An 18,013-nucleotide genomic window follows, 5' to 3' on the forward strand; every position below is an offset into this window, starting at 1 on the left:
CACCTTGATCTATTCTGTTGCTTATCTTTACTCTTCCTTTAAAAGAAAAGCAAATAAAGAGTATCCTGGTTACAGGAGTGGTTTTTGTTGTAAAAAGCCTTCAGGTTACCAATTTAAGTATATGGGTCTCTCTTAAGACAACAACACGGTGTGTTTCAGCAAGTTTCTAAACCTCAGTTACACATACTGAGTGCTGAGGCTCTGAATGAAATCTGCAGACCTCTTATTGGGAAAAAAAAGAGCAATTTATTCTGCTCAAGTTGAGGCAACTCACACTTCCAGCTAGTTTTCCAGAATCTGCCAGTGCTCAGAAATGCTGTGGGAGTATTTCCATGCAGAGCCTTCCAGGCTGTGTGTTCTCAGGTGTCATCCTAGACAGCAGAACTAGTGCTTTCCAGGCCCTGCACGTGTATCCTTTCACTTTCCAAACCAGAGCTTTAACTACTGTATTTATTTTACTCTGTATTTATTTTACCTGCTTCCAAGTTCCCTAACAAGAATTCTACTCTTCCAACCCTACCCTTCCATCAATCATCACATATTTCTGAGTGGTGTGTCAGTCTTAGTTTTGTGTGGAGCCTGAAAGTGCAAATATGCCCACAGATTTCCAGGTGCTGATGGTGTGCTTCAGCAGTGGTCTTTAGAGTAATGTTCATACTAGCCCTTGGCAAAGCCAGGAAGCATCTACTGTACAGCAGAATTAGCAGTTGCTTTTGTCTGGAACATTTGTATAAATTTGAAGTGATTCATGTAGCAGTGCTTAGTAACTACTGCTCCAGAAGATGGATTGTAAAGTAAAATAAACTTTGAGAACCTTACCTTCAGTTTCGCAGCTCCTAAAATATGTAAAATCAAGTTTTCACTGGAGTGAGATGCAGTAAGACTTAAATCACATTTGATTGAAGTAAAATAATTTTAATAATGAAAATACTTAACATATTTTTGGAAGTGTGTTCATTTTTGTGGTTTAAAATGCTGTATTTCAATGACAAGCTTGTGGCTTTGACCTTTTGCTGACAGTGGAAAGGGACATAGCTTTTGCTCTTTAAAGAAAAGCTGTTTCAGACTATATGCATAAGACAATTGTATGTGAGCTGGTGAAATTTAATACACAGAGTAGCTACTTGTGTAATTCAGAGGGTTGAGTTTTCCTAGATAGTGGCACATTAGTACCTCCCAAAAACTCCAGCGTATCAAGACCATAATGCCTTTAGGCTTCCTCCTTGCAGTTTTTCCACCATAGTCCTGGCTCTTGGTACTTGACATTAAGACTGCTTTCATTAAAGGGCTGTTACTGTGTTGGTCTGTTTAAAACTTTACAACCACCTTCTTGGCACTGTTGACAACTCCTTAAGATTAAAGGCTTGAATTGTAAATATAACTAATGCTAATAGCGTGATACAGCTTTTTTTTAAAAGGTGACTTCTTTTTAGTTAAATTTAATGTTTTGTTTATCTTCAGAGTTTATGCTCAAATGCATATGGAATAGTTTGAACACGGGAATTACTTGTATTTTGAACAGCCTGTACATGCTGAGAGATATTTTTTTTTATGATTTCTCCAAGGATACAGATGAGCTGTAGTTCAGGAGAATTCCTCCATCAGGCATAAAATGTGTATGTACCACAGGAGGTGTTGAATTCATTATGGTCAGAATACCATTGTTTTAAAACGAATTGGAATTCATTATTTTAACCTTCTTTTACCATACAAGCAAATGCAGAAATTAGACCAGAAAAATCAGGAGGAAATTATTAAGAAGCCCAAGACTTCTAAAATTCCTTTTTCTTTTGGCTGCAAATGCAGACTCTTTCCTTCAGCTTTTGATGAAGTGTTAGCGCTGTAAATTCATTAACTTTTAAGATTTTATGAAATGTAAAAATTTTTAGACTATAGATAACAAAGTACTGCTGATACTTGTGGTGATATTGTGTAGTTTGTTGTTTTATTATTTATTGAAGTGATGTTGTAAGGTGTTGTGTAATGCTGACTGTCTTTTTCTCATTAAGCAGTGATAGAAAGTGATAGAAAACCCTGACTGGTGTGTGTTCTTCTCCCTGTCACATCTGGTCCACTTGTGGTGTCATTTCTAATCTTAAGGGGTGCATAACCCTCACTTCACCAGTGCAGACTGTTTTTCTTCTTGTCTTGGAGAGTTCAGTCTAGTCCTGCAAAACTCGCAGGTGGTTTCTTTGAACACTTGGAGAAAAGGGGCAAGAGCAATTGTTTGTATTCTGTTTTTTCCTTTGCCTGCTCACTTTACTGGTCAAAAGCAGCAATAGGTTGTCCTTTGGATCCTTGTTCTACAGGTAGTGGTTCCCTGGCAGGAAGAAGTGGAGAGGGTATGGGGGATGAAGGGAGGAACAAAAAACAAAAGGAAATCCAGCCATAAAGTCCACTTTAGGCTAACATTCTGAGAGGAGTAATTCCCACTTCACAAAAATGACTGTGAAAGCTGTCCATTTCAGGGGTGGTAGAATAGGAGCTCTAGAGCCACAGCAGCCAGCATATTGTCCCTGTCCTTTGCAGGGGCTTGGGTCATTTGAACAAGCCAAGCATTGGGCATACAGACGCAAAGAAGGTAAAAGCAACACCCAGCTCTTTGAGTGGAGAGCATTGCAGAAATTCTTATGGTTATTGTTACTGTAATAGGAATTCCTGTGGTTCTTGATTTCTGTACCTGACACTGAGAAAAGATCTCTTCATGTCACCACCTTTCGCTGGAAACAGTGTTACTGTGTTTGGATTTTGTGGGGGGACTTTTCTAGAACAGAGAAATTAATTGTGTGTGCATGAAATAATTTCTCAATCTTGTTGCATCTTCAGTGGGAAGTGACAAGTTAACTGGCCTTTATATATACAGACAAGGTTAGAAATGTAAACTTCCAGATAAAGATGGGTTTTCTGTACTTTTTATTACTGTTATTTAAAAAAAAAAAGAAAATATATCCCTCTAGGTAAATTGCTGTAAAATATTTGGAAAGGGGAATGGCCTCAATGCTCTGCTGAGGATTTCTTTTTATTGTTTGTTTGCTTTTTGGTGGGGAGAAGGTTGCTTGTTTTTCTGTCATTCAGACTTCCTGTTTTAGGTCAGGTTTATGTGAAATTAGCATTTCTATATAAGTGGCTTCAGGGTTACATTTTAAATAAGAGTTTGAGCCAGTCTTAAAGTCGCACTCAATTTGCTTAATCACTCTAAGTGGAAAGGTGCACGATGACAAAAGTAGAGCTGACTTAAAGGCATCCACTTTGACTGGGAAATCCTTATGAATTTGAGTAAATGACTGGACAGATACTTGTGTTTTCTTGTATTCTTGTTGTTTCTTTCCCAGAAAATAACTGTTTGAAACATTACCTTTTGTAGTTACGGAGTGTTGCTGTGGGAACTGCTTACAGGAGAGGTTCCTTACCGTGGCATTGATGGCCTCGCTGTGGCTTATGGAGTAGCTGTCAATAAGCTTACTTTGCCCATTCCATCCACCTGCCCTGAACCATTTGCAAAACTAATGAAAGGTATCCATGTTGTTTCTTCCTATATATTGAAAGAATTATGTTTTGAGGGTATGAAATAATCATGGGGTTGCCAAATAAGTACCTCATTTGATAGTGTGCTGCTTAACAAGTATTTTATTTTTCTTTACGCAGAAATCTGGTGTTACAGGGAGCTGGGTGTGTTTCTGAGGGAGCCGTACAGTGTTGCATATAAGTTTTTCAGTAGTAACTGTACAGTTTGTACTCTGATTTCACAGATTTTGTTCTACTCTGAAATTGCATTAATTTCCATAAATGACAGGATTATACTGTGGATTAATACAAGATGAGACTAAAATCCCAGGGGGAAGAATTGCGAATGCCTTTTTTTTTCATTGTTTCATCCTGAGTGTCAAAAATGTTTTGGAAATATTTTAGAGAGAAAACCATTGCTTGCTAATGACTATTTTCTTGTGTTTAATTAATTTTTCTACCTTTTCATTTATTCCTTCCATACAATATTGCTACTTTTGCTATTTCAGATGCTAAAAATAAGCAAAAAATTTTACTATTAATACAAAAACAATCCTCTGAATACAAGCAGGTAGATGTTGGAGTCAGAGGCACAGATAATATTCCCTTATCTGTGCTGACAGGCTCTGACTCTCAAGAAAACATTGAGTTTAACTTAAAACCATGGAAAAAGTTTCTAAAATTAAGTAGAGAAACTGAGAATGTGAGTGTGTAAGACAGAATTATATTAAGTCACTGGGTGAAAGTTAGAGTTCAGGGTTTTAGCTATATTAGTGAATAAGAGACAACATAGAGGATTTAGGGCATTGTCCTTTCCTCTTTCTTCTTCTAAGGTTTTTGGGTAATACTAAGAGATTGGATGAAAGAATACTCATTGTGGGACACAGGTGTCTAGTTATTGGGTTAATAATGAAAACAAGTTACTTGGCATTTCCTTTTTGGATGGGTTGACGCCTAAAAGACCTTGAAGAGATACTTCTTCAATCATTTCGCTCCTTGTTACCCTAGTGTATATAGCTCCTTGTAGTCTGTAAATACGTAATGTAGATAAGGAAGAATAAACATCCTCAGCCCAAACACGAAATCAGATCTCTCGTCAATCTCGGTCCTGGGGAAAAGAACTGAACCACCAGTGTCACCCCCACAGGTAGATGCCACCTCTATAAATTGAGACAGAACTGGGGATGTCTTGCAGGTAAAGAGAACACATCAGAGCTTGAAATGCAGTAGCAAGTAACTTGAAATTCACGTAGTTCTTCAAAAAGTTCTATGTGCTATTACAAACTGACGGGATTTTGATAAATTCTAGAATGCTGGGAGCAGGACCCTCATATCCGACCATCGTTTGCCTTAATTCTTGAACAGCTTACTGCCATTGAAGGGGCAGTTATGACTGAAATGCCTCAAGAGTCTTTCCACTCCATGCAAGATGACTGGAAATTGGAAATTCAGCAGATATTTAATGAATTGAGGACCAAGGAAAAAGTAAGTTGTTTTTTTCAATTGCATGGCAGTGAAGGAAGGGTATGTGTGTATGTATGTTTATGTGGTACAGCAGTTTTGAACTTTTGAATTGTTGCTTACCAATGCACTCATGCAGATATACAGGCAGTTGAAAAAGAAAGATATCCACACCTGTCTCCCCAAAGAAAACAGGTTGTAGATCTGTAAATGTGCCATTCTAGGCTCTTTTTTAAAATGTGTTATTTTTTTTCTTGTATGTTTGCATGTATTGCTTAAATTTAATTTATCCCTTCAGCTAATCTGACTGTAAATTTTCAGCTGCTGTTGAACATTCTCCTCAGCTGTGAGAATGAAAAGCCTTTCATCCTGTTATGTGACTATATCCCATAGCTTCTTTTCCAGATATGTAATTATGCTTTTATCTCTCTTCTTGCTGAACAGACTGATCATATGGATGCCTTTCAGTGTTGCATTTTGAGACCTATTTTTGCCAGATATTAATAAGGTCAAACTCATATATACGTGAATCAGCAAATCTAGTTTCTTTTATTATTCAGATTTCTGTCACTGATCTTCTTTCCATACTCTATCATCGCAGTATATTTGTACTAAATGAGTACTCACTGTCAATTCTCTTTGTTTTCTCTTATACTCACTTCAACTTGGTTTGAACCACCCTGAGTTTTATATTTTCCTTTAGACAACTTGATAAAAAATAACAGTTAGAATAGCCAGGTGTGCTCGAGTCCCTGTTAGAAATGCTTCTGGAAGAGACAGATTCCTTCTTTGCAGGTGTTTTCTGCAATATAATTATTGCCCAGTATATATTTGCTCTTATTGTTCATGAAATTATTGTAGACAAGGAGGACAAAAAATTGAATTGCAGTGTATTGTGAAGAAACTTTACAGATGTAGTCGCCAAGTTTGACAAAAGCAAGATCTAAACTCTTGTCTTTCAGGTCAGTTTGTAGCCTTTATCCTTCACTTGTTCTCATCAAATGTCACAAATGGCAGTGTGTGGACTTCTGACTAGTGTTGGGTGTGACATTACATATGTACTGTAATATCAGCACAGTGGTATTAGAATTTACTCATCACCCCTAAGATTGCAGTATCATTACATACTTCCTCTGTACTGTTTCTTCTACCCTCTGCATTTCCCTCTTCATTTTGATTCACAGAAGTGGGTGAGTATGTGGTGTGGTCTGCTCTGCCTGCAGTAGGCATACAGAGTGCTAGAGCTGAACTGTATGCCTCAGGAGCTGTCAGGTCTCTTCCTTTGCAACTGAGTTATAGTTCCTCTACAGATAGTAGAGGCTTCCTTTTTTTGCTTGCCTTGGTGTCACCAGCTACTGTGTTCACTTGTCTCAACCTGCCATAAAACATAACTCTGTTTTTGACCCCTCCAGCAACTGCTCAACCAACCATTTTCCTCTTTTTACTCTGGGAGCAATTGTAACAGGCCTTCCTGTTCAGATTCTATGTTTATTTTTTGTTTTTCTGGAGGCATTACACTAGTATGAGATTTCCTGTCCCAGAAAAATCTGACTAAATCAAGTCTAGGATTAAATAAGCAGGTGAAAAAGTTTATGAGAAGAGTCATATTTTTGGTACAAAAGTGAGTTAAGCTCAGTTAGGGAGGGGGAAAAGATAAAATGAAATTTACTTTTAGTATGCCAAAGTAAGTGCATCTCCAGAGGCATCTACCCTAATGAGGTATACTTCTTTAAGATTGAAAACACATAACTTTGACTCAGACAAGGTTTTCATATATGCAAGGTTTTTTAATTTGGCACATTATCAATTTTGCTATGAGCTACTAGAGAGAAAGTAACGTCTATAAAATACTTATATAATAACAAAACAATAAAAGTCCTCTGCATGGAGTCTCATTCCTTCTGTAAAAGAGGAACTTCTGTAGCTGGAGGAATTTCCTCAAGGGCTTACTGCAAATGAATGATGGCGACGCCTACTCAAAGGGAAGATCACAATCTTATTTTGACAAATGTTCTTGAGCAACTGAAATACAAAATTCTTTCCAAGCTTCCTTACAAAAGGTGTTTTAATTGTAGAGTGGTGTGGAAACATTGCCTAACTAATTGCAATAAGTCTGGTTTTAATTAGTTTATTTGGAAAAGAGTAAATACTTAATCTCTCATTGAGAAAACACTTATACATCTTCTAGACTGTCTACCTTTTAGTAAACGGCCCTCAGTTTTTGCCTGATTGCTGAGCTTTGTGGAACCTGGATTTGAGAGCTGTGAAAGGTGGAAAATCAGCAGTGTCTTCTAATGTACCTTTACTACTCTATTAATGCAGTAATAAAGATCTTCTCTATTTAAACCTTAAAGTATCTTTTTACTAAGTCTGAATTCATGTAGTTTCTGCTTTCAGTCCTTGGTTTAGGTTGTCCTGTTTTGAGTACACAGGGGAGGGAGAAAATGAGGATTTTCAGGAGTCTCTAAATTAAGTTATTAAGTATCTTTAAAAAAAAAAACAAAAACAGAACAAACAGAAGAACACTACCTAAAGCATTACTTGCTGGCATGAAGACAGGTTTCTTTGAATTACCAAGAGGCAGAATTGCCTTTAGCAAGACACTGTATGTTAAGTAGGTCAATTAAAAAAAAATTTGGTTTCCAATACTGTGTTGAAACAAGCTCACTCAAAATTAGTATACCATATGAAATTTGTCAGTCATATCACTTACATTTTAAACCCATGATAAGAAGTGTATGTGTGCTATAAGCTGTAAAAAAACCCAGAAAGTATCTTTCTGAAGAACAGACACTTCTCACTGAACCAGTTTGATTCAGTGCCAGCCTGTCTTTTGAGATCCATAGTCTTTTGGGTTCATTTGAACACCCGCTCATTTGAAAACACTGAAGTAATACAGTTCAAGAAGTAATTTTTTGCTTTAACTGCATAAAATAAGGAATTCTTCTGGCATAAAAAATTGCTGGATACCAATGAGCTGAATTGGGCAGTCAGTTCTGAAATAAAAATGAAAGACAAACAAACAAAACTAAGCAACATCACAAATATAAAATTGTATAGTGTACAAATTAATTTTAAATAGAAATAAAATTCTTAGATATCCTGAACTTTTAGCATAGTTTTCTTTCAAGTGATGGTCTTCTGAGTTGAATTAAGTGGAATTTACAAAATCATATGAAAAAAATATGTTGTGAGAAACATACATAGTATGAGTCGCATCTAGTTTCCTTTTCCTATACTCTCACTACAGTGTTATTAGCAATATAAACTGTAAGTGTTCTAAGTCTGTTTCCTGTGTAATATGCCCCATACTATGAAGGAAGTAAGAAATTAGGGTGTCTTAAATTTCAGATGTATTTTAAAAGATTTTGGAAACGGAAGATCAAGATAATTTTAAGATGCTAGGTTTTACAGCTGTTTAGCTTTGGGTATTCATTTACCATGAAAAATTAACTAGCTTCCTTACTAAAGCTTTTCCTTTTCCAAAATTAAAAAAGAGTTAAAAGAGGAGCAGCTCTTCTTGAGAGTGGTGACTGGGGAGTCTGTGTGCTGTAATTCAGTGGTTAGTAGCTGTTTGATGATACAGATACCTGCTAAATTTAATTAAGAAACAGCTGTCTTATGACTTAATTTATCCTCTTGCACTAATCCCCATTCAGCGTAATACTGATTTTCTAGATAGAAAAGTGCTACTTAATACGTGACTGAAAAACAGGAAAGGTTAGAGAATTTAAGATAAAGGCAATAATTTGTGTATTCGTCAGGTCATTGGCTTTATGTGAAAGCATAGGAAAGCATATTCAGTAGCACTTGCTGTGCAAGTTTCTCATCGTGTGAAATACTTGAAACGCATTTTCCACTGGGCTGTTAGCTGAGAATCTTTGATTGCATGTGTTGTCCCCATTTCCACTGCTTACCTGCTTTAAGTGGAGTGACTCAAGTTAAATGGCTTGAAGGAAATCCGTGTAATGCTTGATTCTGAATACAGAACCTTGGTTTCTTGAGAATGGAGGACTGGCAGAAGATTAGGCATGTTGCATGCATATAGTGCATCTTAAAAATAAAGCCAGAAATATAGCCTACTGTCCACTTCACACATCCTTTAATACTGCCTTCACACTATTACTTAGTTTTACTTTTGTGAATCTTGTCTTCAGGAGCTTCGATCACGAGAAGAGGAGTTGACAAGAGCAGCTCTTCAGCAAAAATCTCAAGAAGAATTACTGAAGCGCCGTGAGCAGCAGTTAGCGGAACGCGAGATCGATGTCCTGGAGCGTGAGCTGAATATCATGATATTCCAGTTAAACCAAGAGAAACCCAATGTAAAGAAGAGGAAGGGGAAGTTTAAAAGAAGCCGCTTAAAACTCAAAGATGGACACAGAATTAGTTTGCCTTCAGGTTTGCAATTTTTTAAAAGTTCACTGTATATGTAATGATTAAATATACCGTCTTTTTCAGTTAATGTTTTCAGTGTTGGCTCCTATTTTATTTTGTTGCCAGATTCGTCTACTGTAATGCACAGAAGGGTTTGGTAAGAACTGTGTAGCTCCCTCCCCACAAGGAAAAGCTTCCACATAGCATATTCTCATGAAGTAGTCCTCATTTCATGTGAAAGAATGATTCAGCTAGTAGTCCATCCCATTTGGAGGGAAAGTCCACTAGCACATGATTTAGTACTGGTTCAAAGTTCAGATTTTTGTTGTCATTGTTACTATACAGACAGAAACTACTTTTTAGTACATGCCAGAACTTTCTAACATGATCAAATATTAGTGCTGTTTGCCCTAAAATTGCAAATACTGGGCAGAAAAAACACCGCTTTGAGAGGGTTGGGGGTGTACAGGTGCAGTAGGTTCAAGCTGCACACTTAACTGCAGTTGCAAGTACAACACAGCAGTTACAATCTTCAGTGCCTTATTTCTTGAAAGAAAACATATAAATAGCAGCATCAAATGATTTCAGAATACAAATATGGTATGATTTGAATGTTAGAGCATTTCATTCCACCTGTGAATGCATTAAAATGCCCCCTTTGAAAATAAAGCGTGTTTGTAGACAGTGAGGATCTTTCAGTTCTCTGGGCCTCGTCTTTTTAATGTTGCCACCAGATAGCACTACACAAAGTCATAGTTTCACCAATGATTGGAAAGCCTTAATTATTATTTCAAATTCATTACCAGCATCCTGGTGTTGGTGGGCTTCCTTTCAATGGCTTCCAGGTCAAGTCTGTCAGTTTGATGCTGTGTTTGCACAAGTCTGACCAAATTGTAGTTGTCTGCTAGCTGGAAAGACACAAAGAGGGCAGTAATATTTAGAGAACTATTTCAGCACTAGTGAAATATTTCTCCTTACTTTAAAAATAAGAGCAAATAAGATAAATGCCACCTTAGAGCCCCCCCAGACAAACATGGTAGATTTATGGTTTTTAGTTAGATTTATGCTGGATTGCAAGCTTCAGTTGAATATTTGGTCTATTTGTTTTCAGTTCTGCTTATATTTCACTTGAAACAGCGATAAAATAAATACTTTCATTGAGAATAGCAGTTAGCTTCTAGTTTCCGAGAGCATCCAGATGAACTTGTCCTTGACACAATTCTATTCTAAGAATAGTGTAGAATATAATTGCATGGGTGATGGGTGTTAGAGAGGCATATTAAGGTTCATTTAATAAATTTTTCTTCCTAAATATTTGTTCTTTTTTTCACTACTTTGCTATAAATATTTCTGTGTAGTTCTGTGGTTTACTGTCATGATTTTCTGACATGAATGTTTTCATTTTACAGTTTTCATTGTTAATGCTTTTTTTTTTTGTGTGTGTTATTATGTATATGAATTACATGTTAAAAAAAAAATAAGGCAAATCTCATTGCCATGAGTATTTATTCATTTGAGATTAAATACTGAGAGGTAATTTTTGCCCCTCCTGTGACAACCAAAAGGATTGAATTTGTGGTGTGGATGTGTCTCACATCAGGTCTACTTGGACCTACTCACTGTTGTTCCTGTTCACACAAGAAGGTGTGAAGTCCTGCCTGTGTGACTCAAAATCTAAGTTGTTACAATTAGAGAGTTTTTCAGTGTTTACAATATGTATATCTCTTACCTGTATAAATAGATTACAAATAATGAAGTCTAATTAATTATTTGACTTCATTTTAAGAAGTATAGCAGCATGTTCTTCTGAGAAGTTTTTATTCCAAACATTAAAACTGATTTGCTTTGCTCTTTTACAGATTTCCAGCACAAAATAACAGTGCAGGCATCCCCCAATCTGGATAAGAGAAGGAGTTTAAACAGTAACAGCTCTAGTCCATCAAGTAGCCCTACAATAATTCCTCGTCTTCGGGCTATACAATGTAAGTCTCCACTTGTTTGATCAATAGGGAGTGTTCCATATACATACTGAATGTCAGTAGTAGTATCAGATTCCAGGCAGATTTCTGCCTGATTTCCACATCACTTGACTTGTTCTAACAGTTGCAACTTCTTTGAAGGGAGGGATAATACTGCTAATTTTCAGTAATTCAAAATGATTGTGAATGCTTTAAATTGTATCTTAATTACTTTGGGAACCAATTTTTAAACTGACTGGGATAAAACAATGACGAATCAAAATTTATGACAAAAGGTAAAGCATTGCATTTAGAACCCAAGTATTATGGAAAACAAGTTTTTATTAGGTATTGGAATTGATAAAGGAAACTAAAGGTTCAGAGAGTAAGGGAGTCTAGTAAGATGGAAAGATCAAAGAATGAGCCAATAACCCAACTTTCTTACGTCAAAAAAGAATCAAACTTTAAGCAGGTATAAACCCAGAAGAAATCTTGCTTTAGGTTTTTTAAAGATAGGAAAAAGAGACCAAAAAAAAAATAAAAATTGTGGGTACATTTATAGGTCTACATTATTATGTATACTGGCAACAGAAAGGAAGGTATGTTCATGCTCACATAGTGGAAGTACCAGGAATACAATCATGTTATTACAGAGAAGCATGCATTTATATTTGGGAGTGACATAGATAAAACAGTTCCTACAGGATTTAGTGCTTGCATTTGTACTGTCTGATCTATTGTGCAAAGTAGATTGTCTAATTATCCATATTTAGAGAGGAATGCCTTAAGGTTCTCTCTCTTTATGAAATCAGTGGAACCTGTTCCAGCTGATTGCTTATGGATGTTGGCTGTCTTCTCTTGCAAGCACAGTCACCTGTGTGGGAGATTACTCCAGAATCTGGCTTTGTCAGCTATAAATGAGGAGGAGAAGGGGAAATCAGAATGCATGAGGATTTTTTCAATACTGTTCTTTAGCTACTCTGTAAAGATTGATTAATTTTTAGACCAGCCTGACACTTTGTTTAAAGTTTGGATAGAAATCACATCTCTCATCTCCTTTATAACACCTCTGCCTTACAAAGTCCTTTTCATTGTTAATGTGTAAAGAGGTGCAGTGATGTCTTCTTTGGCACTTCAGTGTTTGTTTGAGCTGCAGTGGATACAGTTGGCAACACTGTGGATAAAGGAGAGAGGTGGACAAACCCTGTCTTGCTTTTCATAATGAAAATTTGGAATGGAAGGAAAATCAACTGGTGTCTTTTTCAGATGTTAGCTGACAGAGTATCTGTTCTCAATAGTTTCCTGTGCTCAAAACATGGTAGATTTTTCTGGTTGGTTGGTTGCTTTGCTTTTTGCAGAAAGGTAAAGAAAAGCTTTTCTTAGTAAAATGTCACAATTACATATAAACTGTCTCGTTTTGTCTTTGATTCTTCTTGCTCTGTGAGGAATTGCTTGGAAATGAAGCAAATGTCAGGTATTGGCATGGTTCTGAAAACTTGAGTTTTCTGTGTTTGTTTTTTTAATTGCATAGCCTTGTGTAAGCTATTGTAGTGCCAGTCCTTGCATGTGTGCTAAGTGCCACTGAGGATTTTTTTTTCTTTTTTTATTTGAGCATCCATTTCTATTCATAGAGCTTGAACATGAAGGACAACATAAAGGCTCTCATTTAAAAGAAGTGCCTGTCTGCTTCTGAGTTTGGATCCTTAAATTTTTACCTAAAAGCTTATCAGATATCTCAGGAGTATCTAGCTGAAACAATTTAGCTTCCACACCCATCTGCACCTGTGCAAAATAAATTCCCTTTCCCACAATAATGTTTTATCTTGATTTAACTTCAAAGTGTCTTTGTTTCAAGATGACTTGCTCAAATACAGGTGATTTGAACAGGCATATATAACAATTGGTTACTTGACTGCTTCACATTGTCTTGAGCAAGTCTAGCTTTCAAATCTAAGCATTAAGTTAAATAAAAAATCTCATTAATTTCTTATTGAAACAAATTCTGCTGATTTTGGAAGGAGTTCTGGAGGGAGAAGGAAAACCACTAAGGTACATACTCCATAGGAATGTAGTTCAAAATGAGAGTGTAAGGTCAGTGAGTGTAGTGTCATGCTACAGGGTGAGCTTTGCTGGTGAAGCATATGGTGAGGAAGGAGGAGAACCTGTACACTGAAGGAACAGCAGATCCATGGACATGTAAATACCCCCTCATTCATCATGCTGTTATAACTGGCTACATTATTTTTCTCCTAGGTATCTCCATCATATCTGTAAGCATGCCATCATGATACCAAGCTAATGCTTCAGTTACTTGGTGGCATGTGAAAATCTACTCTCCCAGAGCAGGTCCTAGAAAGGGGGGCCTTTAAACCCTACCATGAAAGCCCATCATTAGAAGATGCTTAATGCCTTTATAGATCCAGGCTTTATGACCCATAGATAAAAATGTGAGGGAAACAGTTCTGTTTCTGAAATCAATTTGACTAAGATTTCTACTACATTCTCTTAATTTTTCCTCAGTGATTCCAAAAACAGATACACACTCAGCTAATGGCCGAAGAAACAGTGTATATGTGTACCAGCAAGATGTAGATATCACAAGTGAATATGATCTTCCCTGTGGGGTTATGAAAAAAGGCAAGATTTCATTATGTTTCCTAGGTGCTGGTTCTATTTAATTTATCAGCTGAGACAGTGACAGACTAAGCATTTAATGGAGGCTAGACACTTTAAAGTATAATTTATTTTGGTGCAGTGAGAAAGAAAATGTCAATCATGGTCACAACTGGAATATTCTGTTTCTTTTGATACCAATTGTCCACAGAATATATTTTATTCATTGAATTTAAGTGCTCAGTCTAATTCACTTGTCTGAATTACCTAAATACAAGGTTCTCAGTTAAAGGAAGCATGGAAAATGTGATTGCTTTGCTGCTTTATCTTTAATCTGGGTCTCTTGTCAGCTTATAAATTACTTTTCTTTCTTGCTCATCTTTTTGGATCAGTGAAGTTTGTGTGTGGTGCTTTTTGTAAAAGAAAAAAAAAAACCTCAACTTTTTTTCTACTCCGGTGTGTTACTGTATCAAAATGGTTTTGCAGTGCAGAAGATATTCTGTTCTGTCAAAATATTTTGAGTTTAAAATAGTATTTATGTGTGTGGGTTTTGTGTTTCTAAATTCAATCTCCAGTAACTTCAGATGAAAGCAACAGAACTTGGGGAAGGAGCACAACATATCACCAAGAAGAGTTTGAAGATGTGAAGAGAAGTTTTAAAAGGAGAGGTTGTACATGGGGACCAAGTTCAGTTCAAACAAAGGATCGTGCAGATTGTAAGGACAAGTATGTCTACTACATTTTGGTTTTTTGATAATACTAAAGCATTCTTGGCAGTGGCATAGGTAATGAGGGAAAAAAGTTCTGCTGTCTCTACAGCAAGAAATTCTACCTTTTAATTAATTTAGAAATTACATTACTGATGTAGCTGCCCCACTTAGTCTTGACGATAAAACACCTACTTATGTTAAAGTTTTATTGATTCTTATCTATTGCCCTTTATCTCTGTTTTTTTGAGATTTGGAACATACTGGGATGCTGAGCTACCAGTGCATACCAGACATTCATGGCCCGTCTTTCTTGCCCCTCTCACATTATTTTGAGGAATTGTAAGCATGGCCCCCACTGGGTACTTTCAGTATGATTAAGTAAGACTGACTGATTTGGCATAAGTGAGGCACAGTTCACACCAGGAGCATCCTTTATACTGACAAACAGAGGGTGAAAGGGTTATGAAAATCAGCTAGACAGCTTTACTTACAGATTATGTTTTCAAAACTAGAGATAGTAAGAATTCTTTTCTTTATTTCTCTAATATATAAAAGTATTTATTGGGCCTTTCCTTATTTTTCTTGGTAGGGATAACCACTCAGTTACCTGTATTGGGAGTTGGTTCCAGATGATCATTTGGAACTGGCTTTATATTATTTTTGTTTGTTTGGAAGTCACTATTTTTCATAAACTTCCTATATTCACATCATTTCTTTGAGACAGTGAAACTGTTGTCCAGGTTTTCACAAACCTGTGTTGCTCAGTAGGTAGCAAAGGCCCATTTTTAATTTGCTTTCTTTTTAGACATGAAATTTTTTATCATAAAAAGAATACCTGACATTAAGGCATGTTTACATTTCTGATTGTATGATTCAATGCTACTCCATCTTCTTTTTACCTTCGGAAAGGTTTTCAAGTTACCTACTTCAGGTTTATAGTTTGAAGAGAAAGTCATTTTCTCATAAAGTTTATGTGAGCATGGTATCTGTATCTATCTCAGAATAACTATTGTTATTGCAGAGTAAGACCCCTTTCAGATGGCAGCAACCCCTGGTCAACTGTTTTAATGAAAAATCAGAAGGGTGTTCCCTTAGCTTCACTATTTGTGGACCAAGGTAAGAGCTATTTTTGAAAAAGTGAAAGTAGACATATAATAGTATTAGGATTACCTTCAGTGTTATAAATTGTATCACATTAATTCCTTAAAGGATTACACAGATTATTATAGGAAAAATCATGCTGCCAACCATTTTCCCCTGCAAAAAACCCCTGTATTTATATCATTACCAACTAAGAAATACACATAGTATATATACATGTATATATATACACATATATAGATTTTTTCCATGTTTTTGAGTTGCAGCCTACACTGTATATGAGGTCTGCAGATATCACTTTTTTGTTTCTTTATAAAAGAACATAAAACAGTAATTGACTTGGCATTTAAATAACCACTGATGACACTGTTATGAAATCTGCATATTTCTTTCAAAAATGCGTGGTTTTTTTGCAACCTGTAAGCCCTGATATATTCCTGATAGATATTAGTTCCCTGTGTTTTTGAATGAGACCTGTTATCTAAGTTTTCAAGACAGAAATGTAGATTTCAAATCTGAAAGTGTTTTAGACAACATGTTGCTATTTACAGGTAAAATCACAAGGAAAATCATGCTTGGTCTCTTTAGGATCAGGAACAAATTACATGCATGTTGCTTTTTATGAGCATTACTATAAATGGGGCCATGATGATAAAATATTTATAACAATTCTAAAGTTTGCACACCCTTTTTCTATACTGTGGATTCTCTTGTCTGAGAAAATTAAGTTACCAGTGTCAAGAAAAAAGCCTATTATATAACCTGGTGTCTATACCAGCAGCTAGATTTATTCCATCTGGAAGAGGAAATAGTAAGCTGCTTGGACACTGCTGGAAAAAAGCCACTTTAATGTTTGTGTATAGTCGTAGGCATAAAAATCAAGGCTTCACAAATAGTAATTTCATAGATTTATTAGCTTACTGCTATAACCCTGCCCACAAAGTTAGCATACTTGAATTTCAAATACTTCTGTGTTTATTCTGTAGCATTTAGTAGTTTATAGTAGAATAACAATGCAAGTCCAAATCAAATAATACCTCCTTTTTATTTGTCATTAGATGTCAGATATCAAATTTACTTTTTACTTCAGACCACTATGACCAAATGAATTAATTGGAAAAATTTCTAGTTACTGACTGGATTTTGGAACTCAGCTGAATTGAAAGTATTGTAAAGAATATATTCCAGATCTTTTCTGCCAGTTTGTGTATAGTAAATTCCTTCTCTGTAATCCATACAGCAAAATACTTTCTGTGTTACTTAAAAAGCATTATCAAAGTGTTGCAAACCCCAAGAGGTTTAGGTGTAGGATGTGTGTCTGAAAGTCAAAATGTGAGTCTCAGCTTCTGACAGTATTTAAATGGGTTGTACAGAATCCTTCATTTTAAAGGAAATAGTGATGTACATATGCAGAGATATGCTAAACAGTTTAACTGCAATCTTAAAGAATACTGTGATGTTTTACAGGTGCCTGTACTGATAAGAAGCTTATCCCTGAAGGTTTGGACAGTAAAAGACCAAAGCCAATTAAGTTGCCCAATCAGGCCTATATTAATCTACCTCTTTGGAAAGATGATCAGGGAGAGAACACAGTAGAACATGAGAGCTTTGAAGAAGGAACCTCTGCTAGTTCTACAAACAGTACTCCTCAAATGACACCTACAAACAGTCTGAGCAGGACGCTGCACAAAAAGAAGACTGACTCAGTGCTGTATGGGTGTGCTGTCCTCCTTGCATCCGTTGCCCTGGGCTTAGATATCAGAGAGTTGAACAAATCACAGGGTCCAGATGAACTCTTGCCTAAAGATGAGAAGAAGAAGCGTGATGGAATATTTCAGCGTGCTTCAAAATTCCGCAGAAGTGCCAGTCCTACGCGACTGCAGTCCAAGAAAGAGGAAACAAGTATTCCATCCCTTAATCCAGCCACAGACACTGTGAATCTTCTCTCTATGCCCTCCATTTCCACAAAATGCCTACTTCAACCTGATAGCGAAGATGCTTTTGTAAGCACTGTGCTCGGTGATTGTGGTCGGTGTAGTTCCACAGACAACTTTTCATCTCAAACTTCTGAAAGTAAGAGAGAACGAAGTATACAGCTGGCTCCAAACACAGTTTCGACACAATTGAAAAATCAGCCTTTTAGTCTTAGTCTGAAACAAGAATCTCACAATTTGCCAAAAGATTCCTCCACAAAGTTAAGTATGTTGGGTCACAGGCGAACCTTATCAGATGGGAACCATTTTCAGACCACAGGTAGGTAATGAAGGACTTCCATGAATCTTTAAGTTAAGC

The 18,013-nt window shown here is 36.4% G+C and overlaps 1 protein-coding gene across 2 annotated transcripts in view; it reads left to right on the plus strand.

The window, feature by feature from the left end:
- The window catches only part of MAP3K21 (mitogen-activated protein kinase kinase kinase 21), a 47,792-nt gene that overhangs the window by 20,168 nt on the left and 9,611 nt on the right, over positions 1-18,013 (plus strand). Inside the window, exons 3-10 of one of the 2 annotated variants that reach the window (XM_015622118.2) lie at positions 3,365-3,513; positions 4,814-4,989; positions 9,123-9,363; positions 11,199-11,321; positions 13,818-13,934; positions 14,486-14,636; positions 15,642-15,736; positions 17,189-17,974. In XM_015622118.2, the coding sequence (XP_015477604.1) occupies positions 3,365-3,513; positions 4,814-4,989; positions 9,123-9,363; positions 11,199-11,321; positions 13,818-13,934; positions 14,486-14,636; positions 15,642-15,736; positions 17,189-17,974 (1,838 nt within the window). The remainder of the gene's footprint in view (positions 1-3,364; positions 3,514-4,813; positions 4,990-9,122; positions 9,364-11,198; positions 11,322-13,817; positions 13,935-14,485; positions 14,637-15,641; positions 15,737-17,188; positions 17,975-18,013) is intronic. The other variant, XM_015622119.2, reaches the window with a different exon arrangement.

Source organism: Parus major, chromosome 3, assembly GCF_001522545.3.
Source record: "Parus major isolate Abel chromosome 3, Parus_major1.1, whole genome shotgun sequence".
NCBI lineage: Eukaryota > Metazoa > Chordata > Aves > Passeriformes > Paridae > Parus > Parus major.